The 14,280-nt window shown below is 39.5% G+C and overlaps 1 protein-coding gene across 2 annotated transcripts in view; it reads left to right on the top strand.

The window, feature by feature from the left end:
• ETS1 (ETS proto-oncogene 1, transcription factor) overlaps window positions 1-10,979 on the top strand; it is a 65,937-nt gene extending 54,958 nt beyond the window's left edge. For both annotated transcript variants that reach the window (XM_075603309.1, XM_075603310.1), the window contains exons 7-8: window positions 4,723-4,841; window positions 6,721-10,979. In XM_075603309.1, coding sequence (XP_075459424.1) covers window positions 4,723-4,841; window positions 6,721-6,936 — 335 coding nt within the window. In that variant the 3' untranslated portion in view covers window positions 6,937-10,979. The remainder of the gene's footprint in view (window positions 1-4,722; window positions 4,842-6,720) is intronic.
• Window positions 10,980-14,280: the final 3,301 nt, after the last annotated feature.

The following is a 14,280-nucleotide window of genomic DNA, read 5'->3' as shown; positions in this document are numbered from 1 at the left end:
TAATTCCTTCTCACAGAGGTACAGAGTAGGGAATAGGTTGTGCTCTTTCTGTATTCAGTTGTGTGGAAGACCAGACTAAAGCAATGACAAAGGTTTTCGTTCCCAGACTCCCTGCTTCCCATCCAAGCTTTTAACTTGGAATACTCCACTTCATGGACAAAATTCGATGCTCAGCTAATGCCCAACTACATATGGACACAACCCTCAAGGACAAATCTTTTACCTAAACAACCCAGGCACACATGTACACATCCACGTACTTGCCAAACCCACAAATATGTATACAACTCAGACATGCACATAATTCCTTCTCACAGAGATACAGAATAGGAAATAGGTTTTGGTCTTGCTGTATGCAGTTGCATGAAAGACCAGACTGAACCAAATGGCAGCAATATGCTACATTGAAAAATCTGACAAGTATTTAAATTAAGGTTGGCAAATGAAGCTGGATCTTTAGCATGAGTTTTACTGCCCTTATTTCTGCCTTCTCTACCCTTCCTAGTCACTTTTTTTTAACTGATTCCTTGACAATCAGCCCCATACATAAAGATTCATATAAATTACAATGAAGGAAACATTTTAAACTTGCTAAATGTATTTTAAAATACGTATCAATTGTTTTTTCTAATGGTGTCACTACATCTAAGGTACCTAAAGTGTAACCTATAACACATACCACTCTTATTAAGTCACTTTGAACCTTAGTGGACTGCACCTGTAAAACTATATAGAGCTCTATGTCCCTATGTATGGGCACATACAGAAACCAGAGAACTAATTCTCTACCAGGCTGTACTGACACACTGTGTTTGTCAAGTGTGTCACAAAAACGTATGCCTCAAGAAAAAATTTGGAATACACAAAAATACTATTCTAAACCAATTTTTTTAAATATAGGAACATTGCATTTCAGTTTGTAGTAGGAATACAAAATAAAAACGCATGACACAGGATCAGTTTTTACTAAAGACGTGAATCTTTTTACACTATAACAGATCACATTGAATAAAGTACTTGCATATATACCAGCGAGGTCCGTAAGAGTTGGCTCCTACTCAGAAAATGTCTATTAACAATCAGTAATGACCTTCGCACTTTACTAAATAGAGCTCTAATAGTCTAATGGTCCTTTACTCCACAGTGAGAGTGTGATAGACCTGTGTCTTTAAGGCCTGACACCCACGCTTTTAGATTTCAAACTAAGCTTGCCCAGGTGTGAGTTGTCGAGCTGCACCACAGACTTATCTGGGTTTCCAGAAAGTCGTGCGTCATGATTGCTGCCAGTTGAGCAGCATCTCAGAGTTTTAACCCTGTTAAAACCTCACCACAGTCTTTTCAGAAAATGTGTGACGGGAGCACTGTGCTTTCACAGACCCATCTGATGCCATTGGGTTTAGGATGGCAATGCAGCCAAGATTGCTGAAGTTGGGATACCATAACTATAACTTCCTTAGCCTAATATTTACTACCATTTCAAGTGGCACTCATATTGAGTGAGTCTAACTCCTTTTTGCATCAGTCATTTTATAGAAAGAAGTCGTCTGGATTTGACAGTTACATATTAATGGACAGACATTGACTATTTAAGAGGGGAAAACGAAGTAAAATTTAAAGGATCAGTTCTTACCCACGTCCCCTTTTGCTTTAACATTTATAGTAAACGGGGGGTCTCCAGAGCTGAGCCGAATTCATTTCAGCGCCTGCGATCCCCTTTGTTCCTCAGATACTTACTGGGGGAAATGCCACTGGGTCCTCACTTCCAGGGGAAACAAAACAGAGGTTTAAATCTCTGAATAAGAAGCCGCTTCGTCATTTAAACCTTCATGGAGCACCGACTGCACCTGCACCTGTAAGTATCTCGGGAAGCAGGGCACCCGGAGCTGAAAATAAAGTGGTTCAGCTCTGGAGACCCCCTGCTTGACATCCATGCTAGGGGGCTTTTAACTTTGGAATACTCCTTTTAAAAGAATAAAATGATATCAGTGAATTAGAGGCCCCTCTGGTACTGAAGGAGTTAGTGCACGACGCTATGCTAGTAGATATCTACAAAAATATTTTCTTTTTTAAACAGAATATGTACTCTTTTGAGCCTGGGAATGTTCCTTTCCGCTGCACTCCAGGGGCTTGCAGTCACAGCGCATAACAGCTGTGGCCTGAAAAATTGAGCCAAAAGTGTGCATGGGTCACAATGTATTTTAGTCTCTCCTAACTCTAGTGGATTTAAAATCCATTGAACCATGTACTTCTAGAAGTAAAAGATAGGATGGTGCATCGATTTCTTTAATGAGCTGTATTAAGTTACCGCTTACAACTTTTGGCCCCAGTTTCAGTTCCAATATGCCTCCCTGTCCCATCTTTTCCTCTCTCTATTTAACACTGTCCGCTCCCCTGTTGTCTTCACTCCCCCATCATCAGATCATTAAAACATGTTGTGCCAAGGGTTCTGGATAAAGATAAAACGTCCATTATGTAAGAAGAGACCAGACAGTGTCCCGAGTTGGGGACAGAGAAAGCTCTATGGACAGAATAGGGTGCTGTCTTTTCTGGACGTTATTTTTAGGCTCAGGGTGGCACCCCCCTATGGGGAGGCATTTTTTCACAGTGAGGCCGCCACATTCCTAACATGTGACAGACTTAATCAGCTCTCTGCTCTGGCCGCCATGACTGGCCATGCCCGAACAGGGGCTGCATTGTGAACAGAGATAGCATGTGAGTCCCATTGACTGGGTTTATGCTTTGAACCCTGCTCAGGGCAAAGATCACTGGGTTGCAGTTTAGGACAAACATGCGCTGTTGGCATCCCATTCACTGCGGTAGGATGGTTGCAGGCCATAACAGTAGTAAGGAATAGATGGCTCTGAGATAAGCTTTTCACATTTAGTGGATCGGCACATGTCTAAAAGGTTTGATAAAGTTAATGTATACTGATATACAAAGTCTTTACTTTAACAGATGACTAGCTACTACTATTGGTACAAGGTTAAACAGTATGGCTTCTATAGGGGTGTATATCACAGAGGACGAGACCATGCCTTGATTTGTCATCCTTTAAAAGCAGAAAGCAATAACTTGGCGAAAACCTTATTCATGTGCTTCTTACAATGTACATATAGTACTTCGTGTTACAACTTAAATATTGCTATACAGCACGGAGGTTAAAAAAAGTCCCCATGACCGCACCTGCTATGTGTGTGCATATATCTAAATGAGTGTACTGTACGTGTGTGACATTTCAACAGGTTAGCAGTTAGCTTAACATAACGAAGAAGAGTTGGGGGAAAGCATGTAAGAGCTAGAAACATAGAAAGATCAATATAAGGAGATGTCACATTGGTCTGCGTTTTTTTGTTTGCCGTGCTCTGGATCAAAATACTATAAATACAAATATAGGATAAGTATCTGTCGTCTAAATTTAGTATAGCTTGAACTTGATGAAAAAAGACAGTATGTCCAACTTCATGTACTATGTAACTATGATTTTAAAAAGACGAGACCAGTCACTGCTACAAGAAACCTATAACATCGATTTTAGGAAGTTTGAGATCTCCACGAGTTTGTAAAACAAGCGCATAAAATGAAGCTGTTTTTTTTTTTTTTTTACTCAAAGGCCTGGCTAACAATCATATTAACAAACACACAATCATATTATACAGCCGCCAGATGGAAAAGTTATTCCAGCACATTGCAGGAGAACAGTCCCTCCTAGAACCAAACTGTACCAATAGCAGTAACATGTTTAAGGGGTTAAATCTGGGTTATTGTGCTTTTTAAATGTATTTTTATTTTGTTTTACAAAAAGCTGATACAGTATGTAGAAGTATTTTAAAAGTTTGTTTAAACACAAACTGAGTGGAAACTTAGGGGGGGTCTGATTTACTCTGGCTACTCCCTTTTGCGTGATAATCCATCTCTGTACAACATTACTTTATTGACGCTGATAAGGGGAGAGTATAGGAAATTATTGATAAACCATCTACTCAGAGCCTGCTTAAGGACAATATATTCTGCTTCATATACTGTACAAAGAAATAAAATTGGCCAAACATCGGCTTTAAGCATAGTTACATTTGTTTAAAGAAAGTCAATAGCATTATTTACTATATGTTTTTTGTTTCGCTGCCAGGATCAGGGCCATGTACTCGTGGTTTTCTAAGCTCGCCCTCCCTCTGTCATGGTTTAAGTGTTACTTGTGTATTTCTTTGTTTCAAAAGATCAGTATGAAGTCATGTTCTGCATGTATGGATCAAAGGATAAAGCATGCACTGTTTATGTTGGGGCTTTCCAATAAAAATCAATTGCATCCATTTGTGTAAATGCTACTATATATAATGCGCCAATGTGGCCTGTCTCGCAGTGAAGTTGTTGCAGTCTTTGAATTTTCACATACATGTTATGCATGATTATCCATTCATATTCATATTGCTTAACTCTCCTTATTTATGAGTGTGACTCCCTCATAATTAGATTAAAAATGTAAGCATTTTCTACTTTATCCTTCAACCCAATGCAGATCAATAGAATATGAAGAGATATCTCACATTTTCCAAACAGATCTTCCTGAAAATAGATTTCACATTGACCACTCACGGAATCAGACATAGAATTCATATTTCTGAAGGGAAAGTACCCTGGATCATCATGGGTGTGCGTTTTATTGTACTATAAGGGACAAACAGGAACAAGATATTAGCCTCTCTGACGTTTGTTTTTCCTTTGTAGGAAGTGGTCCCATCCAGTTGTGGCAGTTCCTTTTAGAGTTATTAACGGACAAATCCTGTCAGTCCTTCATCAGCTGGACGGGGGACGGCTGGGAGTTTAAACTCTCTGACCCAGATGAGGTAGGTCACTGTGCCACAATGAGTGCGCATTCACAAACGGAGTGCTGCAGCCCTGAGAACATTTCTTTTTGCTAACACATTCTGTATGTTGGGGAGGGAGACTGGTGCGTGCTGTAGGAAGTGGAAAAATATAATCTGATGCAAAAAAATGGCATTTTAAATATGCATTGCATAGTAACAATGTTATTTTCCCTGCGGTCATCTTGAAAGATGCAGGGTGGTTATTCTGAATGTTAGGAGAACTGGGGAGGCGGCACATCTCTTTATAACATGCATTTAAAAAATATATATATATATATATATTTCTGTTTCTGAAGAAGCTACTGTACTTTTCTCCTTCCTGTGTCCAAAAAGGAAAAAAAATTACCCGGAGTGGCATAAACGTTTTTGACTAACAGACCTATGCAAAGTGTATAGATGCTCTTTTGAATTTCCCTGCAGAATATTTAGCAAAATATGGTACACTTGAGCTTTTACTTGGAGCGGGAAGGGACAATTAGCCACGGCCATTCAGCCACTAAGGGTTATTTGGGCGTGGCTGTTTCACCCCTGAGGTAGGGGTTACTATTTACCAGTACCGGTACATTTTTTAGGGTTAGGATTTTGAGGGTAAGGGGTTAAAGATACTGTTTTTAGATAAGGAGTAATGGTTTTCAGTGTAAGGTGTGCCAGTTAGGGGGTTTTGGGTAAGAGTTTCAATTTGCAGTGTACTCTATATTATTATTTACTATGATGTACGGCATAGTTAATAAACACTACTTAATAGATCAGGTCTCTGCACTGTTTTGGGCCAGTAATTGTACTTTTATACTTCCAGTATGGGAGGTCAAGTTCTAGTTATGTGGCTGTATGCATTTGAAGAGGCTTTGTGTGTTTGAGAGCAGTTTTTTTTTATTATGTTACTAGAGTAGTGTTTTTTTGTTTATACGTGACTTTAGGGTTGGTCAATAATAAAAAACTTCCCATGATAACGATATTAAGCAATTTATTGCAATAACAATATTTATCGTAATAAATACCCAATAGAAATTTTTTTTAAATCTTATTGTGAAATATATGTATTATTAAAACGCATTTAATGCTTTATAAATGTAAAAAAATATATACATTTTTGTATATTTTAATTTATGAATGAAACATATATTTTAAATGAAAATAATTTTACAATAAAAGAACTAAAATCCCCATGCAGACCATTCTCTCTGGCACACATTTAATGGGCATTGGAGGAGGAGGTGGGGGGGGGTTAATGGCCATAGGGTAGGATAAGGGAGGTATGGGGTAAGAGGAGAGGGATAAGGGGTAGGAGGAGGGAGTTCCAGGACTTGAGGAAGGGGGCAAGAGACATGGAGTGGGGAAGGAGGTTGAGACGTGGAGGGGAGGTTGGAGGGTGTCAAGAGATATTGGGAGAGATAGGAGGGTGTCAGGAGATGGGAGAGGGGGTCAAGAGACATGGGGGATGAGATTACGAGAAGTATTCCTTGAAGTTGCAGGATGTCAGGGTTTCTCAGTAATGAAACTTCTAGATCCATGCCCTCCTTTCTGCGGGCTTCCATACTGAAGGGAATGGTGAGGAAGAGGGTGTATGGAAGTTGTGTAAGGAGGCCAGCATCTCTGTAATCTGAGTAGTTGGCAGATACCGCGTGATAAACAATGGTAAGTATCGAGTTATTGTCCATTGTTACTACGTGGTATTACTATCATACCAGTATATTGCCCAACCCTTATATTGCTGATACATACAGTATAGCTTTGCAGGCTTGGTAACCAATGGCACAACTACAGAATCTATGAAGGTCCTACTGTACATTGGGTGTTTTGGCTTTAAAATGACACACAAAGGCAAAAATAATTTAAATGTTTTACTCGTTTTTCATAGGTTGCGAGGCGTTGGGGCAAGAGGAAAAACAAGCCTAAAATGAACTATGAGAAGTTGAGCCGCGGCCTGCGCTATTACTATGACAAGAACATCATACACAAGACAGCGGGAAAGCGATACGTCTATCGCTTTGTGTGCGACTTGCAGAGCCTCCTGGGATATGTGCCTGAGGAGCTCCATGCAATGCTTGATGTTAAACCAGACACAGATGAATAAGGAGGAGCATGGGGATGTCAGGAGCAAACAATAAAAAGACAATCATCCACAGACCCAGGCGCATTTCACTGCAGCCATTTTCTGTTCATGAAAGCGCAAGATGGGTGCAAAGGATTCTAGGAATAGTATATAACTGGGAAGAGGGGCGGGACTTCCTTCATCAGTGGACCTGTGGGAGATATAGGAAGATGGTTACCCTTGGTTGTAGCTGCCAAGGGAGTGCCTGGACCCTTCCAAACCCTACTTTTTTTTTTTTTTTACGTTGAACACGAATGAGAGCAACATGGTTGCTTATTTTAATTAACATGTTATTTCCAAAAGTTGTGCCAGTATTTCATATATTTTTCTTAAGACAGTTTTGCTTATGTTTTTGTTTCATATGTTTAGCCAGCTTTTGCCAACAGAAGCAAACTGATATATCAAATGTCAGATTAAATACAAAAAGGAGGTAGTATATTGAGGAGTTTCGTTAAAAGTACACAAGTGCTTTGCAGATACCGGCTATTAACACTTTACAGACACATGTCAAGCCATATGGCTCTGTGGGAGATATAATCACCAGGTACTCTCCCTCTTACAAACTGAGTGCTATAGCTACAGTATATTACAACAGCAATAAGGCAAAGCAGGAGTTGAACTACATACAGTCTAGTGTATGGGAGTGAAAGCTAGGGCTTTCCGGATGGTGCCCAAATTGCTGTAGTTCTTAGAGATGATAAGTACATGATGGGATGAAGTGGGTTTCAAAATATCTCTCAGGACACAGGAACAGATGTAGGCAACAACCCCATTTAGTCCTCGCACATCTCCCCAAATTGTTCCAAACAGCCATAACCTGCCCTGGAACATACTGCACACCTTAATGCCTACGTTTTGCTAAATAACATTTTGCTGAGCCACACTGAAATAGTTAAATCTAAGCTCCTGTCCACTATGTTGAAGTTTCCCAGATTGTATTTTTTAGAAAAGAAAAATGTATATATATTTTACAAGGAAAAAAAAAAAACACTTTATGACCATTTAAAAGAGAAGACTGCACAGATTTATTTTCGGTAGGGTGCATTAGCTCATTTACATCAGTACCAAGAGAATAACCCAGTGTACATGGAGAGCTATATTGTAGCTTTATTTACATATTATCAATCATGACGATCCTGATGATCTTGTATATGCTGTTGAGATGACATGCATATATGAGCAGGTTGCTCTTTGGAGTGCAATTATATTATAACTTACCATCTTTAAATCCCCCTCACAAGAGGCTGACCTTTTAATAACCAACTTCCTGCAGTGTCTAAAGGAATAAAATAAACAGGCCCTACTTAAATAAGAGATTAAACATTTATTCTTTGCTGGAACCATTCATATATAGACAAGCACGGAAAAGTGAAAGAAACTAAAATGATGGTTGCAATTCATCAGTAATGTTTTTTTCCATCTGTTCTGTTGATAAGTGCTTACTCGTCACAAGGCTGTGTGTGTAACAAGGCGCTGAAGGAAATTGGTTGCCCTATCATCCACATTCGGGACAAAGGCTGCAAAAGTCAGCAGGGAAGGAACTGATAAATACATTCCACATATCCATGATGTTGACCCTTTTTTCTGCTAAAAAGATTCTGCTCTGGTGCAAAACTCTTTTGTAGCAAAGGGCTTTGAATAGGGGAATGGGAAATACTTGATCTATTTTGTAATTTTTTTGTATAGTTATTTCTAAAAAAAAGAAGAAAAAAAAAATAATAATAAATAAAGATTATTATTTAAAGCACCAGTTCCTCATATAGGATTAAAAAAAAAAAAAAAAAAAAAAAACATTTTATAAAGACATTCTCAACTTATTTGCATTTCTTTTTTACATTTCTAAATTCATTTTTTTCCCCCTGATGTGAATAAGCATCTTTAACCGTTGTGCAATATCTATATTGATATTTGTTTTTATCTAAATACTGTGGCATTTTCAAATTTTTTTTTTTTTTGGAGTAAACTGTTGCTTTAAAATAAAGCTGTGCATCATTGAGCACCACCAAAGGAAGCCTCAGGTTAGTGATCAAAGACAATACAGTATCAGTATTAGCTATTTTATTAAGCCACCTTGGTATTCAAAAGCAAGGTGGTGAAATCACACAGAGCCATGTTGATGTACAGTATGTGGTTTTCTGTGCACTGAGAATGTAAAACACATTCATGTTTGTTGGGGAAAATATACTTTTCAAGTATCTCTCATTTGTGCTCTTGCGATGTAAATTTTGTATTTTGCATCCTGCTGCAGCAATAATCAAAGGGGAAGTTGTGTTATCGCAGCAGCGGCTTCCCCACTGGTGCTTATTCTGGGTTAGAGTACAGTGGGCTGTGTGTTGGTACAGCTGCTCCATGTCATGCTCTGTGTTATGTCATATGTAAGAATTTGCAAGCTCCTTACATCTTAAGGACATTTTTGTGCAGAGAGGCTCATTCCACCTCAATTTATTTTTACACAAATAAAAGGAAAAAATGGAGCCAGATAGGTGCCGAAATGGATTCATCCCATTATAATATATGTACCAGACAACTCCACCAATTAACATTCCTCAGATTAAAAACTGATGCACATGTACAGAGCTAGAGGGACGTGCCTTGATATGTTGATGTGAAGAGGAACACATTCTATATTTTCCCTTTAATCAAAAATGGTCTTTAAACATGTATTTTAAACAATTGTTTGATACCCCAATTTTAGAGACTAGTAGCGTTAATATTGGCACTATGACTTATAACATACATTACTTATATTCTTTTCTGTGAGAAGAGCAGGCATCTAATCATTTGAAGTGCTTTATAAAATGGGGTTTGTACTTTGAATCCTGTTTCCATTGAAAGGTTACATTCAGATAATGAATATGCTACCCAGTGGCTGAATTGTAACTCAACTCGTGCAGTGATCTATTGTGCTATAGTCACATATGATATCAGTATAGATTAGTACTATCATCAAGAGCTATATTACAGAGTGGTTCTATTCCATAAGACTCTTATGCATTGGAAGGCACCTTATTTAGACTTATTAATGTGCTTCTGAAGCTGTAAGGTGCCACAGTATATATGGGCCTAAAATAACTGCCTGAATAAGTGTGAATGTCCCATCAGTGAATTGCAAGCCTCCCTGGTGCAAATTGTGTGCCTTATTGAGGCAATTACAGCATCATTCAAAGTTTGCAAAGCTCTAAAAATACTTGGCATTTCCCTCTTATAGCCACTTTATTAAGATGATCCTTTCTCAGTGATTTGGTTAATTATGTCTCATTTATTCATGGTCATTCATGGCTAACTCTTTTGGCAGCAAAAGGATTCAAAGCGTTATTTTAGTTTTGCATTATGAAAAACCAACAGCACCAGATTGATCAAAGAAACATCCTATTGTCGGTATTAAGATTTCTTGCTTTGATAAATCTGGTGCTGGTCATTTTCTCCAGTGGAAAGGAGTATTCAAATTGATAATTAATCCAGTATTGCTCATTTTTCACTGTGCTTTGTCTAGAATTCCCAAACATTCCAAAGAGTTTTTTTAAGTAAATACATTAAAAATATATATATATATATATATTTATATAATGAGCTACACATTAATACATTTGTACTGACTCCAAGAATGTAATGTATACATTTATGCATCAACAGTGTCCTGATGATGCTTTAAAAAATATTACACATTGTTATTTCTTTCCCAAACTGTTGCTTTATAATTTATAATTTAGAATAAAAAAGTAAAAACAGGAAGTCTGTTTTGACAAAAATGTAGCTGACTGGTGTAGCAATTTCATATGTACTGACTTTTGTTTTTACTATGGCAAAATAGAACCATGTTACAAAGGGCCCTATTTACATAGCAGTGTCTCCATAAGATACCTTATGCTGAAGACCCCTTATTGCTTATTTATATGAATAGGCCACAAGGTACCTTCCAGTGTCATGTGACTTATAAAGAACTATAGCTTTAAAAAAAAAAAAAAATAGGCCCCAAAATCTCAAGATATTTCTTTCCCTGTAGTTTACTGATGCAGGAACATCAACTCTGGTAAATATTTTTATACATATGTATATGTGAGTTTATGTTCAGCAGTTTAATTTCTTACTGTGTTTTAAATCTTTTGAGATTAAATGAAGCATTTACACAAAAGACGTGTAACTGTGTTTGGATTTCTTAGTTTGTCTCCTCTCCTAAGTTTTTTTTCTTCACGTCGTTCTGCACTCATAATTCTACATATATCTTGTCTTTTGTACACACATTCTATCCAAGTGGTTTAGATTTACACATGATGCCACTACCTGGATGATCGCTCTAGTTAAGAATGGAATACTGCAGGTTAGGGGATAAAAAGTAGCACATGTAGCCCTTTTTCCTTCTAATGTGAAGGGTCTACTAGTGCTGGCGGTACCTGTCGGCTCACAGGGATCTGAGCCTCCGCTACTGGGAGCCTGGGGTAACGAATATATTGAGTGGCAGCGCCTCCACCTGCACGGGATCCCAATTGGATGGGATAACCCCGAGCAGGAACTATTAATAACAGTCCACAGATTATAAGAATAACAATAATAACATTTACTGTGAGCAATAACCATAAACCACATACAGGCAATAGCAATACTAATAGCTACAGCTATACCTCGCCACGCAGGGCGTTGTCCCACCACCGTGTATCCCCACACCATGTCCACAGTACCAGAGGGGTCCTTTGGTCACTTCACCCAATAAGTGTCCCCAAAAGATGCCCACCCCTCAAGGCTTGATCAGCGCCTTCCAATTCCGTTGTTGGTGCACGTTTGGTGAACGGTACCTGCCGGGTGTGTCCACATCCGAGCGCGCTGACAACGAGAAGCAGGGGATCCGCCGATCCAACGATATCCTCCACTGGATGAGATGTCTCCCTCTGGAGTAACTTCCGCAATGATGGTCGCTCCCTCTCTTGCAGTCTGGTCACAGACTGCAGTAGCAATAGTTCAAATGAAAACACTTGTGGCCCTAAGCTGGTTAATCACTAAAAGGGCAGGATCCCTAACTGAAGGGGCCTTCCTTAAAGCAGCCACAAACTAGGGTGAGTTGGGGCCTAGGGGATCTCTGGCCGAGTGCAGAGGGTCACAGACCCCTGCACCTATACAACCTCCCCTAGCTGTGTCCCAGCTCCAACTGACAGCAAACCCTCAGAGTACCAACTGTAACAACTGCCTCAGCAGGGAATCCTAACACTCCATTGGCCAGGCCTAGTCACCTGACTCCGCAGCTACCTCCCTTATCCAAAGCTGCAGCGGAGTTAAAAGCCAAACCAGGGAACCCAGGCGACACACATATTGCCCCTTATTTAAAACTCTAAGAAAATAGGTATTTTAAAGTTAACAATGTATAATTATTAACCTGCATCTATTCATGCACATTTTGTGCATATCCCAATTCTAATTATATTGAATTAGGGGGATAGAGTTGTGGTGTATATTCAGGGCCGCCAACACGGTGGGTCTGCCGGGGTTGGTATCCCGGGCCTGGTGAGTAGGGGGGGGGGGGGGCGGCCGGCCGGCACAGCAAGTTGGCCCCGACCTCTGGCCAGGCCCGTCTGCCGGTCCTCTCGTGGCCGGGCCCTGGCTCTCCCTTAGCAGCAGCTGCATGACTCTTATCCGCCTGTCCCACGCTGACGGGCCTTTCTGGCGTCAGCGCACCGGAAGCTCTCTGACGTCAACACTCTCTGCTTCCGGCATGTGACAGCATGAGAGGGAGGCCTGGCTGAAGCTCGGGGTGGGACCGAGGGATAGAGGCATGCAAGCTGCTGCTGAGGGGAGATTTGGGTTCGAACGCTAGATCTGGGCCAGAGGTCGAGCTCAACTTACAGTGCCGGCCCCCCACATCCACTGGGCCTGGCCTGATCATCCACAAGATAAGTCTTTTTTTTTATATCTATAGTTGGGGTCTTTTTATATGTATTGTTGGGGTGGGAGCCTTTTTGTATATGTATTGGGGGGTGGGCTTTTAAAAATATGTATTCGGGCTTGGGGGTCTTTTTAATATGTATGGGAAGTTTTTTTATATGTATTGGTGGGGGTCTTTTTTATATGTATTTGGGGGTCTTTTATATGTATTGGGGGGCTTGGTGGAATTTTTATATGTATTGGGGGTTTGGGGGAATTTGTTTATGTATTGGGGGGCTTGGGGGTATGTTATATGTATTGGGGAGCTTGGGGGTATTTTTATATGTATTGGGGGGCTTGGAGGTATTTTTATATGTTTTGGGGGGCTTGGGGGAATTTTTATATGTATTGGGGGGCTTGGGGGAATTTGTTTATGTATTGGGGGGCTTGGAGGAATTGTTATATGTATTGGGGGGCTTGGGGGAATTTGTATATGTATTGGGGGTATTTTTATATGTATTGGGGGCTTGGGGGTATTATAATTCCTCTACCTGCATCTGCTGGGATCTATATTGTACCCCTATTAGTTTAGGGGACATCACTTCATAGAGGTTGCTGGGAAATGTGATACAGATCGTATATATTAATTATAAATAGACATGAGACCAGCTATGATTTATACCCCATTGTTATTACATATAGCAGTACGCATGGTGTATGTTGCTACCATACGCTTAGCAGATTGTAACGCTTTGTGAGCTATATTGCTTTATCACAACTATAGTAGCCTTTGATATTTACTGCCATATCTTAGCTCCGGCATGACTTTGTGCCCATAGTGCATTTGGCTGGTGTTATTTACTTACCATGCTTTATCTTTTAGAATAATTGATACACTCTATTGTATACTAGATTTAAGCAACTAGAGACATATCTCAATGCTCAACCTAATACAGGTTAGAAATAGAAACTAAGGTGCACTGGGTTATGAACATACATAACACAACAAGTTAACTCAAGGTTAACAAAAGAACCCAGTTAGCTGCACTCAAAGTATTGATAGCAGCTGAAATAGCCCGGGATACCAATTGTCCCACTAGGTGGAGTATATTAACCCCTTCCCAACGACACACTAGAGTGAGTATAATCTCACAAAAACAAAAATAAAGAAATTTTATTAATTACATCGGCGACGACATTAAAAATCTATACATAACACAAAAAAATGCTAAAATCCCCTATGGGGGGATTCGTAACAGATCCAGACTGAGAAATAATAGCTATTATGGAGACATCTATTAAGGTGGTACGTAATGACCCAAAAGGTAACTCAGTATATTATCTGTTGCTAGTCCAACCAAAATATGTAAAATACAGATGGTATTTGTTAATGTTTCCATCTATATACTAGATATCAATGGCAATAATAGAGATTCAGTCTAAATCAGCAGACGCGGTGGGTAGTATGTAAATAGA

The sequence above is a fragment of the Ascaphus truei genome, chromosome 6, assembly GCF_040206685.1.
Source record: "Ascaphus truei isolate aAscTru1 chromosome 6, aAscTru1.hap1, whole genome shotgun sequence".
NCBI lineage: Eukaryota > Metazoa > Chordata > Amphibia > Anura > Ascaphidae > Ascaphus > Ascaphus truei.
Note: the sequence above shows the minus strand (reverse complement) of the source record. Positions and strands in the feature narration are given on the sequence as shown.